The sequence below is a fragment of the Poecilia latipinna genome, unplaced genomic scaffold (genome assembly GCF_001443285.1).
Source record: "Poecilia latipinna isolate Pla-1442-1.1 unplaced genomic scaffold, P_latipinna-1.0 Scaffold708, whole genome shotgun sequence".
Taxonomy (NCBI): Eukaryota; Metazoa; Chordata; class Actinopteri; order Cyprinodontiformes; family Poeciliidae; genus Poecilia; species Poecilia latipinna.
The window spans coordinates 21,022-43,902 of NW_015113324.1; the positions used below are offsets into that span (position 1 = coordinate 21,022).

Below are 22,881 nucleotides of genomic sequence, written 5' to 3' on the forward strand. Positions count from 1 at the left end.
AACTAGTTATTACAACATAACGATGACGCAGATATTTACCAGTAAATCTATCAAAGACTGAAAAGTCCTAAGGTGGAGAGCAATTTGTTTGAAAATTGCAAATCAACAAAAAACAACTAAAAACAAAACGCTACAGACTGCAAGGACAGTCTCTCTTGCCATATTAGGCTATTTAAATAACCACATTAACCAATCATCCAACATTAATAAGTCTATTTTAATCCTATTTGGAAAATATTGTTTAAAACTCTTCGTGAACGTACGCATTAACTGCATGTGTGTGTTTGTGTATTGTGATTAGAAACCAACTTACGGCGTTATGTTTTCCGTCTCATTTTATTATAGTATTGTATCCATTTTTTTTTGTTTTGTTTTGTTGTTTTACAACTTGTTGGGGAACAGATGGGAGTTAGCTTTTGGTGGCACAGCGCACCAAGAGCGCCAAGCAAATGGTGGCATTTATGTTTGAGTTGCACCTTCCTTTATTTAAATAAACCTCATTATCACAAAGCTGTGTAAGGCGGCTGGTGGTGCTGGATGCGAGTCTCACTCTTCAGCGGATCTTTTAGCCATTAATGATTCATTATGTGAAGACCACAGCGTCCCCGGGGAAGAGAACAACTATCGCCTCCACATGAGGCTCGGGGATAAAAGCCACTGCTACTGCAGCCCGTCCGCTGTTTTTTTTTTTTTTTTTTACGGGGACTCGTCGCCTCCGCAGGGCAGATGAGTCAGAGAACCTCCTGGTGTTCAGCACCGGGGAGCTGTCCGTGGTTTTGAATCCTCTTGACGCAAGACAACAGGCTTCTTGGGCGCCTAAGACCACATGAGAGTCATCTGAAGGGGGGGGGGGGGGGGGGGAGGGGGGAAGGATTAGACTTAACTGAAGACAAGGAAATAACTTTTACCACTTTGTCACTTTGTCTCTCGTCGGGATGCTTCCTGCTCAAGAAGCGGCCAAGATCTACCACACCAACTACGTGCGCAACGCCCGGGCCATGGGCGTCATGTGGCAGGTGTTCACCGTCACCTTCGCGGTCATCATGGTGGTGGTGTTCATCCAGCCCTACTGGATCGGGGACAGCGTGAACACGCCGCAGGCCGGCTACTTCGGCCTGTTTCACTACTGCATCGGGAACGCGCTCACCTCGGAGCTCACCTGCAAAGGGAGCGCGCTGGACTTCGGCTCCATCCCGTCCGGGGCCTTCAAGACGGCCATGTTCTTCGTGGGGATCTCCATGCTGCTGATCGTGGGAAGCATCGTCTGCTTCAGTCTCTTCTTCTTCTGCAACGCCGGGAGCGTCTACAAGATCTGCGCCTGGACGCAGCTGGCCTCCAGTGAGAGTTGGATCAGAGTTTGTCTGCTGCAGATTTACTCTTGACACGATAAACAGATGGAGGATGTGTAATTAGAGCTAGGCGGGTGGATTCAACACACAAAGCTAGTTAAATAACCCTAATTTCTTAAGGTGGAGGTATCAAATTGTTGCCTTCTTCTTTGTGGAGCAACGTTTTTGCTGTAATTGCAGCTGCACTTTTGTCTGGGTTTGTCTTTGCGCATCCAGAAAGTGATTTTTTTTTTTTTGTTACTATGAAAGTATCATTTTTGATCGTGCAGTTTCTGCTAAATAAGTCGCTGTCATTATGAAAACATGCACCACTCAGCTAGATTTGATGGAGAACATAAAATAACAGCAATAACTTTTTTTTTCTCCTTTACATTAAACATCGTAGTGAACTGCTCCCTGCAATTTAATGTGCGTTCAACTTGCTTAACAAAGCCAGAAATCGCATTAAAAGTATTAACGAAATTGTGGGAAATCAATCAATAGCGCAGAGAACGTAACTTGGAGCAAAGCTCATTCTATTCAGTGCTGCAAAAGTTTGGCAAACCTCGACAAACGTGTGAAAGACTGCGAGGCACGGTTCAGCCTCTCTCCTTCAGAAACACTTTAAGAGGCAGGAGAGAAACATGAGCGCGGCTTGGAAACACGATGCAGCTTGTGAACAGACGTACCTGCGAGTGAAAGGGCGAGCCTGTAATGAAACAAGTAATGAGATGCAAAACCGGAGGTGTGCTGTTACACACTTTACTCTCACTTTTCATGGACATCATGCTGTCCATGATGCGTCTGTGCATTACGAAGATGTGTTTGGTCAGTTTGAGACTATTTAAAGTTTTCTTTAAGGAGAAAAAAAATAGCATTAATGGAGCAACATTAAAGTTACTGTTAGCACAGATGTTAAGTGTTTTTTTTCCAGTAAGTAGCGCCTTCTTTTGTTGTTGAATTCAACGGAGTTGGGAGTGTTGAGGAACTTTGAATGTTTAAACATTTCTAAATTATTCACTGACTGACCTATAACAAAACTTCTGATTTAACAAGTAATGTTTTTATGGTAAAATGTTCTCAATTAAAACCGTTTTGTTGTTTAGAGGAAACACAGTCAGCCGGGCCCTTTCTGTGATCATTTGTAGGAAGTTAAGATCTGAGACGTGAGAGAGTCGTGTTTCACTTCACGTTAAAGTGAGATTGTACAAACCTGGCTGCGGAGTTAATAATAAATAGCTTCGTCTTTCTGTGCTACAAAGTTGCTAAGCAACTTAATATTGAGGGGGTGTGTGGAAGTTTTATTTCTCTGGTGAATACACTGTTTGTTTTTTGCTTTATTAGTAGTTGCTTTTTATTTTATCAGAAGGAAATGGTTTGCATTCTCAACATGTGGAACATAATTTTGAATTTTTTTTTTTTTAGTCTTGCCACAAAATTCAAAAATAGTGCCTCTTTCTGTTGGTTGATCGTGTAGCTAATCCAAGTTAAAGCTTTGCAGTGTGTGTGGTGGCAACATGACAAGCTGAAAACCTCATCGCACATGAATCCTCCTGCAAGTTAGAAGGCTTTTCGACACACCTCGCCACTTTTCGTGTCTCCCACCTGTCCAGGTACGTGCATGGTGATCGGCTGCATGATCTACCCCGACGGCTGGGACTCGGAGGAAGTGAAGCGCATGTGTGGCCAGCGGACTGACAAATACACCCTGGGTAACTGCACGGTGCGCTGGGCCTACATCCTGGCCATCATCAGCATCATGGACTCGCTCATCCTGTCCTTTCTGGCCTTCAGCCTGGGCAGCCGGCAGGACAAGCTGCTGCCCGAGGACTTCCAGGTTGAAGGGAAGGGTAAGAAAGATAAAGTAGTGGTGGGAGAATGCTGAGAAAAGAGGAGTAGGGATTTTAGCACTCATGAAGGGGTAGGAAGTAGATGGACAGAGCCCAGGGAGGAATGACTTGAAATGGTTTAGATGGTTGCAAAATACTTTTACCTTTTGCACTGAAAAAAAAAAAAAGACAGACACAGAGATGAAATTGGTATATGTAGGCAGTGCAAATTGCTCTTGAGCTATCGAACGGATTAATGCAGTAAGGATGCACAGGGTTTTATTTACTATATGCTTTGCCAACTATAAATACTCATATTTATTTATTCTGACTCATAGATTAAACATCTGATCTGACCAATTTTTTTTTTTTTTGTCTCTTGACAGATAACGCATAGATCTGTGGTGAACACAAAGAGGAGATGCAACCAACTCAACACTGAAATAAACTCCCAAAGAGTTTACCGGCGGCCTCGGCGAAAAACCTTCATGTCCTTCCAGAAACGACTCCAACAAAGCGAAGGTTTTCCACTGACCTCTGGCTTCACTATAGACCTGCTGTAGCTTTGTGGACTTCTACCAAGAAGTTTTACTTTCGATTGAAAATTAGGTCAAAACCTCTCAAAAGTTTAACCGGACAGCGCAATCAACTATCCACTATAAATATTTAATGACATTAAATTGATCAATGTCATATTTTTGGGGGCGATTTCACTGATGTATTGAGGATTTCTCTTTGAAGACGAAAGACCTGCTTGTTGTCGGTCGAAAGCTTTAGCTTTCCACAGATTAGAAAAAAAACCCATTAAAAATAAAATCAGATCCTAGTCACAAACACAATTTGTGTTTACGAGAAACACAAATTCCCCAAGATTTCTAAGCGTTTCTTCTGGTCAGAAGAAAGATTTTGGTAAAATAAAGTTAAACCTAAATCCCAAAAGATTTTGAATTATTTTGGGCTTAATTGAATTTCTAATTACAATAATATGTATTTAACTTTCCAACCTTTTATATGATTAGGACTTGTTTTATTGGCAGAGTGCAGAAGTCTGCACAGTTTCTGAATTTGTTCACATTTTGTCTTGCGTCAGCCACAAGGAGGAGCTGTACAGATCCACAGCTCAGGTGGGGAAAAATTATTAGCAGGAAAAAGTTTTAGGTGTCCAAAGCTGGTAGAGATGCAATATTTCACAGCATAAATGCACACCAAAATAATCTGAGTGCTATTTGTAAAAACTTAGGGAAATGTCTTTCAACATTATGTTATTCTACTACTACTCTTTGTTGGGCTATCACATTAAATACTACAGAATACACTCACGTTTGTTGTGAGTGCACTGAATTTTGTTTTTGTTGCAAGGAGTTACTAAAAACCTTCAGCTTACAAGGCAAACTAATTTGGAAAAGTGTTTATTCTTATATTCTACAGGAAGAAATAAAGACGGAAGACATGGACGTAAGAAACTTGCATCATTAAACATGTGACAGCTGTGAAGAAAGTCAAAGCAATAAAATAACATCTGCAATTAGTACAATCTTTTGTTAAACCAGCACATTCATGGGGAGGGAGGGGGTGGAAGTCTTGCACAGTAGAAGCTAAATTTATTGCCTGATCACAGAGAATGAAAACGTTTTTAAGCCCTTCAGATAAAGTCTCCTTTGCTACTCAGTGTCTTGTTCAGAACCTGCGTCAAGCCAAACTCTTTGGTACAATGTACTGAACGCCGGTTGCTTATCCATTTGTGGCTGGATTCCAAGTATACCAGCGTTTAAAAACCATCTGCAGAGATGTCCATCCAGAAGTAAAAAAATCTAAATAAAAATCAGTTTCACACTCAAACTCTGAGAAAATGCAAAGTATTGCAGAACCTTGACAATACCTCAAGGAGGGGGGGAAAAAAGCCTGGTTGTCAGTGTATTTTTGGATAACTGTCATTGATGCACACTGTGTTAAATGTCTCACTCTGTGGAGGTGTTTGTGTAAAAACTTACAAAAAACCCCCACAAAAAAGCCATTTTTTTCTTCCTTTTGTTGTTGGTGGTGATGATAAATCTTAAGACTGTCCTTGAAAATGACTGGTTACTTTTTAATCTGATAAGCACTGTGCAGGGACAAACTGAACAAAGTCTCAGGCCAAAAGGTGTAAAAGCTGGGCGCATGATGACTGGCAAAGATTTGGCTCAACTATACGACACCCACTGAATTACCGTTTCACAAAGCTTCTTTCGCTTCCGTTTGTGTCAGAAAAGTGCAAATTTCAGTTCTTGAAGAGAAAAAGAATGTGCACCAGCGATACACCTGCACTCAGAAACAAAAAAAAAGAAAAAAAAAAAGAAAAATGCCAATTGCGAAAGAGTTCACTAAGTACGAGTGAAGGGCGTTACTGAACGTTTTCCAATTAGCGAACAAGCCTCGACTGCTTTCCTCTCCGTCGTTTGGATGTGCTGGCAACCATGAGGGTCCTGCTCGCAGACATGAATGAATTTGCTGGCCGGGTTCTTTCACGACATATAAAAATGGCGGCGGTGCGCAGGTTTTAGGAGGAGAGCCATGGATGGGAGAGGCACTGGGCCGCCGTGGCCCTCCGTTCAGGCACCAGGTCCAGCATGGGCAGCAGGAAGCTGCTGAAAGAGTGGGCCTCCTCCTTGGACCACTCGTACTTCTCCACCAGGACGTCGAACAGCCCCCACGGCTTCAGCTTGGTGATGTGTCGCAGGTCGCCTGGGAGAAACACGTTTCACAAGATTCAATCTCGGCGGACCTTCACAGAGCTGAGCCTCATTTAGTTTTTTGCAGGTTCTGTCCTGAGCGGAGCAGATGGCTGCTCCCCTTCGAGGCGTCACATGCTTAGCCTGAAATAGCATCTCCTCTCACAAATACCTGAGGATGTTTCAAAGTTGAAAGAGGAAGCGGCTCTTCAAAAGACAGCTGGCGGGTGCGTTTACCTTTCTTGGTGAAAAACTCCTTGGAGTATTTGCCCGCCACGATCAGCTTCCGAGGAACCTTGCCAAGCAGCTCAATGATGAGTGCTATGTGATCTGCAGGGAGCGGAGATGCAGAAACGTACGGTGAGTACAGGTGACAAGAATCATCACAATATGAAGATCCACAAAAAGCAATTCCAACCCTTCAACTTTTTTTTTTTTTCCCCACATTTTCCGACAATCGCAAACTTAAATGTATTTTAAAGGATTTTTTTTTTTTTTTAAGCGATCAACACAAAATGGACAAACTGAAAGAAAAAGAAACAAAAGAACAAAACATGGTTTCAAACAGAAAAAGATGCCATAGATACAGAACCATAACAACAAGAAGAGAAACCCAATTGGATTAGTCAGGATTGTTATTTGGTGGGGGGAGAAAAAATATAGGACATTTTAACCAGTCCTGACTGAAAAAGGTTAAATTTGATACACGAATATAATTTAACATAACCTTCATTCACACAACACAAGTCACAAGTCATAGATCCATAAGAGATCTATGGATGTTATTGGTGGTGTCGAAGTAAAAGGGGGCTGCTGCAAATTAAATTTGTGTCTTTACATTTCAGATTTTTGCTACAAGTACGAAAAACAAACATCTTGATTTCCTTTTACAATCACTCACTCTCTCACACACACACACACACACACACGCACACACGCACACGCACACACGCACGCATATGTCAATCACATAAAGCTCTGATAAAACACACTGAAGTTCAATGTTGCAAATAAAAGCTAAAAGGGTATAAATAATTTTTGCAAAGGACTTTATGCAGAAAAGAAAGAACTGAATCTCAGAGAATAAATACATCTTCACTTTAATGTTTCCGTGTAGACGGAAACAGTTTTAGGGTTTTCATATATTTCAGAGCCCAAATTGAATCCAGTTCTGACACTCAAGCCAGGCGGCCATTTGTAAAGGAAGTCCTGTTTTCTGAACCAACCTTCATCTCTGGAGTAGTCCTCTCCAGAGTGCGGTTCAAACAGATAATCTCCAGTGGCAAGCTCGAAGGCCTGACGAAAACAAAACACACATCCAGAATTAAGGAGGGTTTAATTACAGCTATGCCAGTCAAGACTTTATTCCATTTTGGTTTCTGTGTTTCTGACTCTGGAAACTTTACATACCAGAAAGTTTCCCGCTAAAAGACGACGCCTAATTATTACACTCAACATTGAAACAGTTGCAGACATGTATATGTAGCTACAATTATGAATGGATGAATAAAATCCCATAAAAAAATAATTCTTTTTACAAAAATAATTTACGCCTCTAATATTTCCAATGGAATCAACGGAACCAAAGCAATTATTGTAATACTCGACTATTTTAAGTCAATATGTTCAGAAATCACAAATTAACGCATTACTTCCTGTTCGTCTAGGTTCAAATATATAAACAATAAAGGTCAATGCTGGAGAATTTTCTTTAAAGGCTTTTCCCTTTAAAGTTACACCAGCCTCTCTCTACTGACAGGTTGCTGTAACTTTAACAGAACGTATCCAGCGTTCATTGCACTGCCTATGCAGCGGTCCTGTGTTTGTGTTTTACCATGCAGGCGGTGCTCCAGATGTCTGCTGGAGTGCTGTAGCCAGCTCCGATCAGAACCTCCAGCGAACGGTATTGCCGTGTCTGGATGTCGTCTGTAAAATGCTTGTGCTGCAAAAACAAACGCTGAGATCTCAGTAAAATTCACAGATCCCAAAATGAACAGATGAGCTACAAAAAAAAAAAAAAAAAAAAAAAAACCTCAAAACGCTTATTATCAACAGAAAGCATGTTGAGGTATATATATATATATAAAAAAAAGGCTCGATTTCTGATAAATTACACGATCAAGACTGACCAGTAGAAGGCCCGTCTATTAACACCTACAAGAAGCCGACTTGTTGCTGATGGATGCATATTTTTACTCACCACCCAGCAGGCATTGCCAAGGTCAGCGATCTTGACCTGCAGCTTGTCGGCGTTAAGAGGATCCAGGGGGTTTACCAACAAACTGCCTGCTGAGCCTGGCACAGAGCGGAGTCAGAAATAAAGACAAAAACAGATGAGAGACTGACACCGAGTCCTCTCCAACATCACAGATTACAAAAAAAAAAAAAAAAACACACGTCCAGGAATTTTACAGACCGGAACTCGGAGGAAGCTTTTGCTGCCAAGTGTTTGCAGTTTGCAGTGGGCGTTCATTAGAAAGTTGATGTTACAGTGGAGGATTTGATTTAATGTGTGAAGACTAGAAAATAACACATGCATAATGCAGCAGTCTGACTGGATTCAACCCACGCAGTTTAGAACGTCAGCAAGCCGTTTCTGACCACAGCGAAATGTAGCTTAATCTGCATAGAGTCGCACATTAAACTACAATCTGGTTTACATCTGCATTAATTATGTGATGTAGTTTTGTTTTGTCTTTAAAGACAATAATAATACAGCATATTCATTTGACATTTTCCTCATATTCATGTAATTTATCCCAGTCTTGTAGTTTTCAACAGATAAGGGAGTGTACTCGAGACTTTCAATATAAACGGTGAATATTTTTCTAATAAAATTCAGCTGTTTCTGTGGAGAAACGGCAAGAGCACGACGGATTTTGTCGAATCTTGAAAGTGTAGTGAAGTAGGCTAAAATATCTGTTCTTCAACTAACCACTCTGGCCGTCCTCTTCCTCACACTCCTTTTTGTTCTCCCCTTGCGTCTCCATGTCCTCCATCTTTTTCTCCCGTCTCTCTCTGTTGTTTGGCTCCACGGCGACATCGGAGCCGAGGGAAGCGGGGAGAGGCTCCGAGGCGGGATCGGCCTCTGCCGGCGAGGCGTCAGAGGTTTCGTGCTCCTCTTTGTTACATATAGAGTCTGGAGTCTCTGCAGTGCTTTCTGGTTGGTTCGCGTTCTGTTGGTCCTCCTGCTCCTCCGCAGACTCCTTGGTCCCTTGTTTTTCTGAACTGTCCTTGTTCTCCGGCGAGGAGGAATGGCCGTTGCAGTTGATCTCCATTCGGTTCTCCTCCTCCGCTGCGCCCGCTTTCTGATGACCTAGCTCAGGCGTCGGAGGAGGCTGCTCGTCGGGAGTGGAGTCTGCCGCAAAAAAAAAAAAAGGGGTTATTTCATTTAATAAAGACTTTTAATAACACAGTTCTTCATCCAGAACCCCTGTGATGAAACTAATTACTGGACTGCAAAGGACTTGACAATGGTGTCAAAGTTCATGTGGCTTTACATACAGGCAGAACTACAATGGTGTGGTTAAAATGATCTAGTCAAAGTCCAGAAATTTGGGGATTGATGTTCACAGACACTCTGATTCAAAATAACTTGTATGAAAAAAAGGTAAACAGACTTACTTCAAAAAACCTGCAGGTACAGAGAAAAGCTTTGCATTTGGAAAACATTTTTAAATACGCTACATCATTTTCTTAGCACTGCTTTGAGCTGAGCTGAACTTTCCAAGAAAAGCCTAAAAAACTTCTGACTTTACAAAACGTGAAAAAGGTCAGCGCATACAGCTGGAGTTTTTGTCATCCTCAAACATTTTTTTCTCCATATTCAAAAATTTAGGGGCATCTGTTCAGTCAAAATGAAGATTCAGATGAGGTCATAGTGACACTGTACACATTTCAGCTGTCACCATGGGGAATTAACAGGAGCTCATCCTTCAGGCAGGTGAAGATTTAGTTTTCACCAAACAAGAGAGAGGTTGTTTGCTCTTCATTCTCATTGCAACAGTGGATGGAAAGATGCTTAGAGTCTGAAATTACAAATATTTTCCACACTTTTCCCACAGGATGAAATGATGAAGATGGGATGGGGAATACTCGGAAAGTGCAAATATTCAACCATTTATTACTTTTTCCCCCAACTCTTAGTTAAATCTTGTAATTCACTCAGCACCCATATCACATTGTGGACATTTCCGGACTCTCTAGAAGCCCGTCTTAGCCAATAAAACATTTCGTGATAAATTCAGCAGAGCGCATCCTAATCAGACTTATGGAGCTGCCGAAAGAGCATTTGACTTGAGATTCAAAGAGGACACCAGATCCAAATCCATTACTCACCTGTGCTTGTGTGGTTAGCAACGTCTTGCAGCGTCGAAGAGACGGGAACAGTAGCTGCGGACGAATCTTCATTGGTCTCCGTCTCATCATCGTCGTCATCTTCCTCTGCAGCATCAGGCATCGCTCCGCCTTCCATCTCCTGAATCCTCTTCTCCAGCAGCTCTGCTTGCTTCTTTTGCTTTTTCTTCATCTTCTTTTTCTTATTCTTTGACATTTTGGCCATCTGTGAATGGAGAACACGCAGTACTCCAATCATATTCAACTCCCCGTGTTCTGAGAAATTGTCACATCACAACATATGAACGCGACAAAAACAGAGAGAACTCACCGTTTTGGGTGCCGGCGCTGTACTCACTGCAGGAGAAGGGGAAACATCAAAGGGTAATAATGTTGAGTGATACGCAGCACATTCATAGCCGCTCTATAATTAGCATTTCGTTCTGGTGGCTGGGTTTTGCTAACACACTGCCTCCGTGGAGACTCGGAGTCTCATAAACTTCTCTGAGTGAGTCGACGACAGCCGCAACCAATCCAGCGGTGACTCATAGCGAGACGGAGCTCAGCTCGCCGCTTTTATTAGAAGCAGCTTTTTACTCAAAACACGCAATACCATCAAATACAGTGGCACTACAAACTATGCGGTTTCCTTAGAAAACCAACAATATGTGTAAAAAAGATAGCTTTGGTTAAGAAGTCAGAGACCACAAAAAACTGAAACAAAAGTTGTATTGACGAAAAAATTGATGCTGGACAAATATTTTATTATACTGGATGTTATTAAGTCAACAAAACTTGCTTGGGCCCTACAAGAGAATTTCATAGCAGAGAAGTTTCCACATGTTTGCTCAACGCATGTCAGTTTTACAAATAAAACTGTGATAGACCACTGTGCTGGTCTATCAGAGACCTCTAGACCTCTCAGGTCTTCTGGTTCTGGTTCTGCTCTGCATCCCCAGAACCAGAACCAAACCAGGAGAAGCAGCATTCAGCTTCTATGCACCACAAATCTGGAATAAGCTTCCAGAAAACTGCAAAACAGCTGAAACACTGAGTGCCTTTAAATCTAGACTAAAAACCCACCTGTTAACAGTTGCTACTGAAACACTAATCATGAAACACTAAACAATAAACTGATGTGCAAAATGTAATGTTGACCACTGTGTGTTATATGACTTTGTAATTTTGTGTTTTTATGATGTAAAGCACTTTGAAATGCCTTGCTGCTGAAAGGTGCTATTCAAATAAAACTTGATTGACTGAAACATATTAATAGCTAAAGTTTTGAATTAAAGCTCCTCCACAGTCATAATAAGTCGATGGGTCCACATTTTCGTTAAAGTGTGAAACATAAGAAATGGCGACCTGCAGATCCAGATGGAGGTGGAGCGCCAGATTTCTGCCACTGTGTCGCCTCGGCAGCCATCTTCTTGATGTAGGGCTCGTTGACAGTCAGCAGAATGTTTTCAGGCTTGATGTCTGTATGAATGATTTTACACTTGGCGTGGAGGTAGTCTAGGCCCTGCAAAACCTGCAGAGAGAGTCGGATGATAATGAAGCTTCTTCTGGATAAAATGTGTTCAAGTGTAGTTCAGGGGAATAAGCCCGGTGTGATACGTGTGAATGACTTTGTAACAAGGATTACATTTAGATTTGCTCAACCACATTTGGAGCATTGCAATTCTCTACCTGTCGTATGATGCTTTTCACGCAAGGCTGGGGCAGACCTTGATAATTTGATTTTATAATCCACTTCAGAAGGTGGTAGCCCAGGACCTCAAACACCATACACACATCTGAAGAAATCCGAGTCAAGGAAACTTCTTGTATAAAATTATCAAAAATCTGCAGCCTTTAACTATCTGTAACAATCAGTAACAGATTCATAATTAAGTAGAGGATACGAGTTCCATTCATCCCAGAAATCTTGAAGTCATCTAGCAGCTGCACCACTTTCTCTCTGCTGGGATCTCTGGGATCCGTGTTTCTCACCTGGAAAACATCAGTGAGGCATGTGGGAACGTCACAAAGTGGAGCATAAGTGATAATATTAGGTTGAACGTATACATTTTCACCAAATGTTTACATGTACTGTATATGAAGATGTGCATCTCAATCACATTAAATAGTTCAAATAAATAATGGCATAGGTAAATTTCTGGCCTAAAAAAAAGTGAAATTAAGCCTAATTAAACTAAAACTGGTGGTGAGGAAAAACGACAGATTATATTTTTTGCAAACACTTGATTAGAGTATATACTGTATCTTTGTTCCTTACAGATTTCAGCAGTTTGATTTCATCCAGCGCAGTCTCTGTGTAATGTTCAGCACTTTTTACAACCTTCATGGCCACAAATCGCTTCTCCCTGAGAGAAAAAGAAATAAATAAAAAAATAAAACTACAAATTCTGCTGTCAGAACTCTGATGTAGAAAGCTGGACGCCACCTAGAGTTCAAAGTACAACTCTGGCTGTACTTTGAATTCTGGCAGCAGACAAAACTTCCCGTTTTGTCTGCTGCCCTGATGAAACAGAAAGTTGCAGGTATACATTATTTATTAGCACTTCTGATAGTTTGTACAGTATGTCATTAACCTACAAGCACACAGTCCTGGACTACTACTACTTATGAAAATGTTTCCTTAGAAACAAAAAAAACATACTTCCTGATGAAAGCTGCTGTCCAGCAGCTTCATCTATTACAAACATTTTTTTAAATCATATCCTTAACAGCAATTAGTCATTCCTACTGGTTCTTCTACTTGCAACCAAAAACATGCTCAGCTTGGGTGCGGCATCATTTCTAGATCTGAAGCTCCAGTTTCTGAGAAACAATGCGATGACGCTAGCTGGCAGAAACAGGCAGCCACTGCAGCTTCTAGTTTCTGTGACATACCTTACAGTTTTCTCAAATACCCTAATTTTCCTTTGTGTGTGAATTTAAGACAACTGCTTGCAATAAGTAAATCCTGAACCTGCTAACCAGCATGTAAAAGTGGGTCCTGCTCATTTTTATTTCTCTTTCCTTAAACCAATGAGCAGACTTACTGGATGTCCCAGGCCAGCCACACGGTGGAGAAGTGACCCCACCCCAGCTTACGGATCACGTGGTATCTTCCATTGAACAGGTCGCCGATCTTCACATGATGATATCCACCTGAACAAACGCATACGCAAAATGGAAGATCAGGTGAAATGATGTTGTGGTTTCCATGTGCAGTAAAATCAAGAGTAGTGCGTTTACTTATGTTTGGATTAAAACAACTTGAATCCGTAAAAAAAAAAAAAAAAAAAAAAACAAGGGCTAAAAAACTTTAGATGTTTGTTTGAGGAACCAAGAAAGGACCAAGACGAGATGGAAATCAAATTCCAGACAGTGTAGGAGCCATGATGTGTTACTTGGTGTGGGCAAAAACACTTTCCTTTCACCAGCTTATTACCTTCACCCACAGTTCTGATCCAAGTAAACAAACAGTTCAGAACTAATTAAAAAAAAAAAAAAATGGACAAAGAGCTGAAGAGAGGGGGCGTGTAAGGAGACAGTTCGTTGCCCGAGTCAAAGGAAAATGGATAATTAGACCAGAAAGTACAACAGATTGTTCCCTGATTTAAAAGTCAAGAATCAGTAGATATCCATCAATAAAGACTAAAAATTGCTTTCATCACTCCAGCAGCTTCATCAATCACAAACATTTAAAAAAAAAAAAAAAATTCAATTTGGACCAAAACTATTTTCCTCTGTGAAGTTAGAATCTATTTCATTTCATCATGTAGATGCAGAAGTGATTTCTGAAGACCAAGGGAGGTCGTACCCCTGCAGTAATCGTTGGGATCCTCCTGTTCGTCGTCGTCGGAGCCCAGGATCTCCTCATCCTGCTCCGGAAGGGGAGCTTCTCCCTGACCCTGCAGAGACGCCCCGCCGCGACCATGAGGCTCTGGCCTGATGGGAAGACAACAAACAGTATGCTGAGAACAGTACTGGGAGGCCTGGACCGTCAGCGATGGAGAGATCAGCAAGGTGCATTAAAATAAGCACTAGCTCACTTCATTTAGTAACAAAATCAGGTCAAACAGACACAGGAGAACTTCATATAGTGTATAGTATTATTTACCGCAATCACACTTTGGTGACTTTAATAAAAATAAATGCTCACTTTGATAATCCAGCAACAACATTGCTCCTTTGTTAAAAACTGAGCTTCGTTGCAGCATAAACTGCAATCCAAAAATATTTAGTCTTTTTCAAATTGCATTAACCAGCAGCTGGACAATGTGGAACCATTTATCGTTCATTAACATAAAACCCAAAGCTAACTTGCAGTTTTAGCTTTACATGAAACGGTCAAAACGAAAAAAATGAAAAAGCCTTTTAAGAAACTGGCAATGCTGCTGCGTCTAATGTTATGTACCACAAACCGAGTCAAATTAATCAGCTTTATCTTTTGTGTAACAACATGAGCCTTGGAAATCCAACTAGAAAAACAACTTATCCTCCTCGCTCTTACAGATCACAAAGGGACTCCAAGAATCTGCCTCATGACCAGGATACACTACCATCAGTTATATAATTATTATCTAAACAGTAGTAAATAATAGTGATCCAGGCAAAAAAAAAAAGAAAAAGTATAATTTAGACACAGTCACAATTATTGTTCTAAAGTAATACTGAAGAAAAAAATAAGCACAGTTTAATATTTCTATGGGACTGATAAAGTTTAAAGTAGAGCCAGATTTTGTAAAGGCCGTTTACAGAGTGAAATGTTTGAGTTGTGCACCATAAAAATAGGAATTAATTTTACACCACTTCAAAAATAAGGAGGCAAGAACACAACCCAATTTTTTTTGGCAGCTGATTATTTAGGTCTTTGTTTGCAAGTAAAAGGTCTACCGAAATCCAGAATTAATTAGTACCACCCAAAAAAAAAAAAAAAACTCTGGAAGAAAAGGAATTATTGACAAATAATGTGTAACCTGATGCACAGAAAGTAGTTTTTTTTACAGAAAAAAAAATGTTAAATTTAAAAAAAAAAACATTCTTCAAACATAAGTACATAGACCAAATGACATTTTTTTAATAGGCCCTGGTCTAATTGTGTCATCTAATTGTGACGATGTAGATTTCACCTACGGCGATATATTGCCAAGAGCAAGGCTTGATAGATTTTATTTTTTGAAAGAAAATGGAGGAAAAAAAAAAAGAAAAAAAAACTACAAATGTGTTTTTGACAAACTGGAAGTGTTTTCATAATGAGGGAAACACTTCTACACAGTATAATTACATGTTAAAGATCAGCCTTACTTTCACTCCCGATTAAAGTAAAGATTGTTCAGGAGACTCGAGTCCAGACCTCAAGAGCAAGTTGAGTCTACAGTCGTTAAGAGTCCAAGTCAAGTCTGAGGGCTTTGTTTGAACAAGACTCAAATCTAAGTCGCAGATTGAAGTCAGATGATCCAGCTACCTCTAAGTGACCAGATCGTCAACACATTTTAATACTTTACAATCCATTATCGCTATGGCGACCAGCCAAGCCCCCTGCGTCACCTCAACAGCGCCTGTTATTATTAGACCTTGCACCAAACACCTTATATCTTCTTAAAATTCCTGCTGCAGTAAATTCCTGACTAAGTCAGGACATGATGTCAACTACAGCCGCTGTGAATGAATGAGTGAGTGAGTGAGTGAGTGAGTGAGTGAGTGAGTGAGTGAGTGGGAGGGGCGGTGTCCTTGCACTGGAGGACACCACGCCTCTGCAGGACGGAAGCAAAAGATAAATCATAGCGGTACTCTGACGTGACAGGTAGTTCTGAATAAAACATAAACTCTCTTCTCTTACAGACTTGCAACAGAGGATTCATTTATCGTTTATGAAATGTTAAAGTAAATTAATTGGCGTAGGGTATTATTAAAACACAAAATCCCCCTCTAAACTCCTAAGAAAAAGGGAGTGCAGACTACGAAGACGGGCGAATTTGGATGTTTACATCACAGCTTTCAGACAACTGATGCCAAAACATCACGATTGTGATTTTCCCAGGTGTGTATGATGTAAGTTAGAGACTTTGTCACCTGTTATTTCCACGTAGAGGAGACAGTTCAATGCCTCCTAATCACACTGCACACCAGGGTACTTCAAGGACTTCTGCAACACTGAAGAACAATACTGCAACACTACAACACTGTTGTACCCTTCCCCTTTCTGACAGCCGAAGCCTGAAGGGTGCCACAGCTCTTCAACCCACCACAACAACAACACGCGTCCTACCTGCAAGATGCACGGATGCCCATGGGACGAGAAGCGAGGAGGAGGAGGACCAGGTACTGTAAAAGCCTCTCACTCCATTCGCTCGAAGAGCAAAATATGTGACGGAGGTTCAGAAGTGGGAAAAGTAGAGAGGAGGCAGCAAAAGCAGTCTGAGCTGATGACTGAAAAGCCAAGGAGACAGCAGGAGAGGGGGAGAGAGAAGAGAAGGAGGAGAGTGGGAAGGCGAGATGTGGCGAGGCCAAGCTGCAGACCGAGTCCCGAACTGCAGGCTCCCACTACATGCTGCGATTCTCGCTCACTTTCTGCTCTCTCCCACAGCCACTGCCTCTCCGTCTGACCGAGATCTCTCCTTGGCTGTCGTCAGCTTTTGGCCCCGCCCCCCTCTCGCTGACAGCTGGAAGGTGATTGGGGGAAAGAGTCCAGCACTGCATTGCAGGTGAGGTGCGACATCAGTGCCCCCTCCTGATCCGACCAAACGCCGTCCTCCTCTGCCCCCCAGACAGTCCATCGCCACCAACTTCAATCCGTGGCCTTTATTAGCTAAATGAGCAAGAAATGCATAGCTTCTCTCCAATCCGGGCCCACAGTGGGTTTCTCTAACCGCGACAGGACTTACTTCACGTGTTTCATATCAAATATCTTGAAATATTTCTCAGAAGAAATCCAACTCGCATGTACTTTCGAGAAAAACGCCACTGACAGCCACTGCACACAGTTTCAAAGAACTTTTTTGACAGGTCGTCATCCAATCACACAATTAGATGTGTGATTGGATGACAACTTTTATATTGCACACTTATTTTGTGGGGATAAAAGTCTACATTAGAGACCCACAGCATCACAGAGCAGCAAAAAATATTTAGCTATGTTTATTAAAAGAAAAAAAAAAAAAAGAAGTTAGTGGCATCAATAATTGACCCACTAGTGAATTAGTCAAAAACTATTTCTTTATACATGATTCTCACCCTTTAAACAAACGTACTCCCTTTAATGGTGGAATTTTTGTAAACAACCATGCAAGTCTACGAAGTAAAATATTTCATTTTGCTTTTATAAAAACATGCTCTTCTCAATCAAGAATGGAAATACCGACATTTTATCAGAAACTCAAGATTTTGGCACTTTGAACCAAACAATTCTGTTTGGTCTTTTTAAACTTAAGCTAAATACATTTATTTGGGTCTCGCCAAAAGCTGCTCTATCAAGAACAGAATGAGAGATGAAAAACATCTTTTCTTGGTGAACAACACTTTTTATGCAGAAAAGAGCAACAACATTTCCCCTTGAAGCCAAGAGCTTGGTGACCCGCTGTGTGTGTGCTTCAGGCTGTCACACACACACACACACACATACACAAGCTCTTTGTAGACAACAGATACTTCCTCTCCCCTTGTTTCAACCTTGACCATAATGCCTCTCTTTTTCTCAAAACTCAATCTGAGCTGAAAGTTCAAGCCCTAGCCACGAAAACGAACAGACTATGAGTTTCTTTGGTTGCATCTCAGTTTGTGTGATTGGTGCACTGGGCCTGCTGCAGGCAGGGAGTAAATAAAAGAGGAATTGCAGATGCAGAGACAAGCACAAGCTGCAGCTCAATGCTTTCCATCTCATCTGGCTTGTCACGACAATCACAAATGTAGGAATAGTCAAAGTAACAGCACATATGATGTCTTTAAATTAGAGTTTTAGAGAGCACTGATTTATTTCTCAGCTGATTTAAACCAAATCCTGAATGTTTAGAGAGAAACAAAATACGCTTTGTGTGAGCAAAGAAAATAAAAAATAAAATAAAAAATGCAAAAAGATGGCAAAGGCCAGTTCACCAGCTAAATGATGTGCTAACTGGATCTCAATGTCATTATGGGATAAACATTTATAAAGACTTATTTTTTAAAATGCAGAACTTAATCAGGCTGCTCTGTGAATTTAGTTCACAGTAGTTGGTGAACTATGAAAACAACTAACTGACTAAGTTTTACCTTGTGTGAAACTTAGAAGGATTTCTTGTTTAAGTTGAACTTGCACTTCTAATAAGATTCATCAACCCCAGTGAGGGATAAAAATGGCAAGACTAACTCACAACCTCTTAACATATCAACAACCCTGGAAAACATGCGACATGAGAGCGTGTCGCCGTCTCCTGCTTTCAAAGCCATTCGGCCACACTCAGATCAGAGAAGTAGGAAGAAAAAAAACTAAACAAGGTGCAGAAGAAGACATAGCGCCTGACGATGGAGCTGAACCAGAAACACTGCTGTCCCGGCTCCCCTCCATTCAAGTAAAATCAATACAAAGTGCCTGACAAGCAGAATGAAGGTACGATGCACACAAAGTGTAAATGAAGGTGGTGGTAAAGCATTTCCCTTCAGCACTCCAAGCTTCACTGAAGGAACAGAGGGAGGCTGAAAACAACATCATGCAAACTTAAAAGAAAAATTGGGATCAAATCGATTTCCACGTCGACCTCAACTAGCATCATACCGGAACCAGAGCAATCAAAACAGAGACGCCTAGCTCCACTGAGGGTTTCCTCAGTTCATAAAAACAACAGCTCTTTGCTAAACACAAACCAATGTTTACTGCATGAAGTCAACCATCGACTCCTTAAAATAATAATAATAAAAATCAGAGCAAACATGTTAATATTTCTACCACAAACAGGAAGGAATAGGGAGAAAGAGTTGCTGCGAAACCTGCAGTGTACAGATCTGGTGCTGTGGAGGGCTGCAGATGAGAAAAGAGTTGATGGGTTATGTAATAATAAAGAATAAAAAAAAAAAACAGAGCTAGTGCTGGGAGAGAAGCAGCAGAGATGAAAGCTAAACATAACACGGAGCAATAGGGCTGGTGGAAACTCGGCGTACTCCTACGTCTCCGCCTGAGCTAAAACTGCATTGATAAAAATTTGAAGCAGGGAAGTTAAAGAAACAGGTGGTTTTTTTTTTTATCCCAGGGATGTGAAAAAAAAAATAAATCAAATATGCTCTTTGAAAAGCTGGAGGCACAAATCCACAAGAGACACAATCGGTCCTGTTCTCCCACACCAAGCAGAATACATAAGCAGGTAATGAGGTGATCAGTGAGGCTGCAGCCATCTGTCAACGCTCCTGAATGGAAAAAATATATCATCCTAGCATTAAGCCATGTCAGGCTCAGCGTAAACCATCACAGCTCCAACCAAAAAAAAAAAAAAAAAAAAAAAAAAAAAAAAAAACAAGTTGAAATTGTTAACTTCTTTGACTGGTTTCTCCTCCAAATGCATGCATAATATATACTCACTTCCATGTCAGCCCACTGGCAAGTTTCACCACAGCTGTGTTGATGGAAAAGATCCAGTCCAGGAGCCACATGACAGAAAAGACACAACGCTGTCGTTTTTTTTTTTTTTTTTTTTTAAAACCTGACCGGAAAGGACAAAAACTAGGAGCTGGGAAATATCTCTAGCCTCAGTTGTGATGAGGTCTGTGTTATTCACCCGCTGCTCTTTGAATGCACCGTGGCTGCTGCCGAGTCCCTTTCGCCACAGCAGGCACAAAAAAAGAGGGAGTGGGAGGGAAAGAGCAGGGGGCAGGAGACGTCTTAGAGGGAGGCTGAACAACACTAGGCTGCTTCCAGCTATTCATAACAGAAACAAAACAAAAAAATCCTGTCAATTAAAAATGCAATCCAATCGCTGTTTCACATGTTTGCAGTGTGGTGAGAGGAAGGGCAATACTGTCGCAACATTATTTGAGAAGGTTATGAGTCCAGAAGCAGAGCATGGTGCTTTGGGATGTTTTCGCTCCACAAGCTCTAAAGCTCCATGTTGTTGGACAGTTTCCAACAACATGGAGCGGCAGGTTTTAAAATGAAACAATAAGTGGTAAACTGAAAGCTTTGTTTTAACTGTATACTATATGCTCTCTCTCTCTCTCTCTCTCTATATATATATATATATATATATATATATATATCCCCTTTAGATCTATTGTCATCTGTTACCAAACACAATCAAGAAAAACAGCTAACCTGGAGCACAAACAATACAAGCGTATTTCAATAAATTAAAATGTCATTGCAAAGTTACACACCTGTATTACATACATTAAGTTTTTAGTACCGTTAAAATTCCTCATCTTGGAAGATTGGATATTACATAAACCCAATAAAAAATACTTTTATACAGACTTTTTATGCTATAAACTACAATCACATAGAGGCTACTGAACCGGTCCAGCAAACACTCTCAACGCCCTCAACAATGAGGCGTAGCCTCAAAAGGTCATTCCTAAACTAGTTTAGCTGAATGCAAAAATGTAAGTGGAAAATTGAGTGGAAGGAAAAAGTATGATTAAAAAAAAAAGGTGGACAAGACTAACAACAGCTTTGAGAGGAAGCAAAGTTCATTCAAGAGTTTGTGGGAGAGTCTGTGTTTTAAAATCCATCATTCACACACACGCATACACACACACACACACATAAATGTATCCTGAACTACTACTGTTCTGTTCCTCGTATTACACCACTTCTGAACTAAAGACTTCAGAGATGCCTTAACTAGGCTGATGAGGGGAAAAAAAAAACAAACAAAAAAAAAACACTGGCCTGCTGTGTAGTTGTCCAAATGTTATGTTCAGATTAAAATAAATGTTTCATTTCGTGCTGAAATCAAGGTCTTGAGAGTCTGGAAGAAGACCAGAATAGCACTGGATCCAAATTGTTTGAGGTTTGGTGTGATATTTCAGTAATAATGTGGGAAGCCATGTCATCTATTGGTGTCAGTCCACTCCGTTTCAGTCAAGCTTAAAATCAGCAAAGTCATTTACAAGGACCAGGAGTGTTTCAATTTTCCCTCTGCTTCCTCTATGATGATGCTCACTTTATTTTTCAGCAGGACTGAAAAGAATGTAACATTTAGTGAGAAACTAAACGGGAAATTTCATTAGTGTCACACTCGTCAAAACGAATAGAAATACACTGCTGAAGTATATCACACTATGTGCAATGAATCTACAGCCGTTTCTCTTTATAAACTGATTCTTTGGGGTGGGGAAAAACGTCACTTTTGGAAAATATTCAAATTTTTTAGGCGCACCTGAGTTTCCCTGTCTATTGTGATCACAAATTGCTTTCTAAACTTCCTGCTCTGCCTCTTGAGCAGAGTAAAGAAACCCATTATATGTAAAGAAATAAAAAAGGAAGTTTTCTGGTTACTTTTTGCCAGGTTTCCTCTGCTTCGTCCTCTTCTTCCTCGCTTGGATCGCCAGAACTAAAAACAAACAAACAAAAAAAAAAAAAAAAAGCAAAAACAGGTCTGAGACAAAAACACGCTGTTATGTTTGTGTGACAGAGATAACACGAGTCCGCGTTTTTTCCGAGCCGTTACCCCAGATTTCAGTAAAAAGATTAGCTACTTTTCTGAGGTGTAACAAAATTCACAATGACTGTAAAATGAGAAACTATGTAGTTAGCAGGTTACTTGGCTTAGCGGTGTATTGTGGGTATTGTTAATTTAGCTAACAGCAACTTCGAACGTTTCGCTGTGAAAATACTTATCACCACAAATAGTCCTATTTATTATTTTTAAGCATTTGTCACAGTATGAATTATGCTTTGTCACAGACAGCGATAACAAAATGTATTGGGGGGAGGAAAAACTGTGCACCATCATGTGAAGCTAAAGCTAACATAATCTTACCACAGAAAACACACAGCAGAGCGCATGGTACACTTTTACTCTACACCGGTAGTTAAGTAGTTTGTTTAACATTTGCTAAATCTATTTAAGCAGCAATTAATCAGCGATAAGCGTCTAATGCCAATGTGTTGTGAGTAACAGGTTCAACAAGTAAAAAGCATTTTGGTTTAGTTAGCAACGTTACCTTTTCTTTCCATGCTGAACAACCAGTCAAGTGCTGCGTTCAGTGGCTGTTGGAAATGCGGGACACTGCCTTAATGGAGGTGTGAGCTATAGAGAGCGCTGTGTTCGGAAACTGTAATTTCCTTGAATCTTTTACCTACGTGAATTGTTTTGGCTAATTTTAATTAACCTGTATTTTTAAATATATTTTTATATGAATTTTTGGCCCTTTCCGTTTTTCTCGTTTTCCCCCCCGATATTTACGGAGAACAGTACGCCTGGTGTAACGATTCATCAGAAGGTCACCAGTTAAATAACGTGTGATCGGTGGTCATACCTGCCTTAAATCAACAGGCCCAAACAAAACTCAGAACCTACGTTGTTTGCCAACCGCCATTAAAAAAAAGAACTCGGAACCAAAATAAAAGGGAGCAAAGTGTAATATATGTTTTCGAATAACAATGACCAAAATGTAGCCTATTTTCTATCAACTATCAGGGCATTTTCCCACGGTCTCCTCAAACGCTTGCGGAAAACTGCAGAAGCATTTAAATTTACAGAATCACCTAATTGCTTTAAA

The 22,881-nt window shown here is 40.7% G+C and overlaps 2 protein-coding genes across 4 annotated transcripts; one reads left to right on the forward strand and one right to left on the reverse strand.

Annotated features, from left to right (window-relative positions):
- Window positions 1-476: 476 nt before the first annotated feature.
- On the forward strand, window positions 477-5,047 carry lhfpl5a (LHFPL tetraspan subfamily member 5a). Its single transcript, XM_015045099.1, has 3 exons — window positions 477-1,338; window positions 2,942-3,178; window positions 3,544-5,047. The coding sequence occupies exons 1-3, from the start codon at window positions 936-938 to the stop codon at window positions 3,552-3,554; spliced, it is 651 nt and encodes a 216-aa protein (XP_014900585.1). The 5' UTR covers window positions 477-935; the 3' UTR covers window positions 3,555-5,047.
- Window positions 5,048-5,183: 136 nt separating this feature from the next.
- Window positions 5,184-22,430, reverse strand: srpk1b (SRSF protein kinase 1b). 3 transcript variants are annotated; one of them, XM_015045095.1, is made up of 16 exons: window positions 22,324-22,430; window positions 21,656-21,710; window positions 14,012-14,139; window positions 13,248-13,356; window positions 12,479-12,566; window positions 12,105-12,192; window positions 11,890-11,996; window positions 11,566-11,731; window positions 10,532-10,557; window positions 10,204-10,426; window positions 8,801-9,223; window positions 8,066-8,160; window positions 7,700-7,807; window positions 7,092-7,161; window positions 6,103-6,195; window positions 5,184-5,878 (listed from the first exon to the last, which is right to left on the reverse strand). In XM_015045095.1, the coding sequence occupies exons 1-16, from the start codon at window positions 22,334-22,336 to the stop codon at window positions 5,694-5,696; spliced, it is 1,977 nt and encodes a 658-aa protein (XP_014900581.1). In that variant the 5' UTR covers window positions 22,337-22,430; the 3' UTR covers window positions 5,184-5,693. The 3 variants fall into 3 exon arrangements, with proteins under 3 accessions (XP_014900581.1, XP_014900580.1, XP_014900582.1); XM_015045094.1 differs by lacking the exons at window positions 21,656-21,710; window positions 22,324-22,430 and adding an exon at window positions 19,742-19,947; XM_015045096.1 differs by lacking the exons at window positions 21,656-21,710; window positions 22,324-22,430 and adding an exon at window positions 16,463-16,796.
- Window positions 22,431-22,881: the final 451 nt, after the last annotated feature.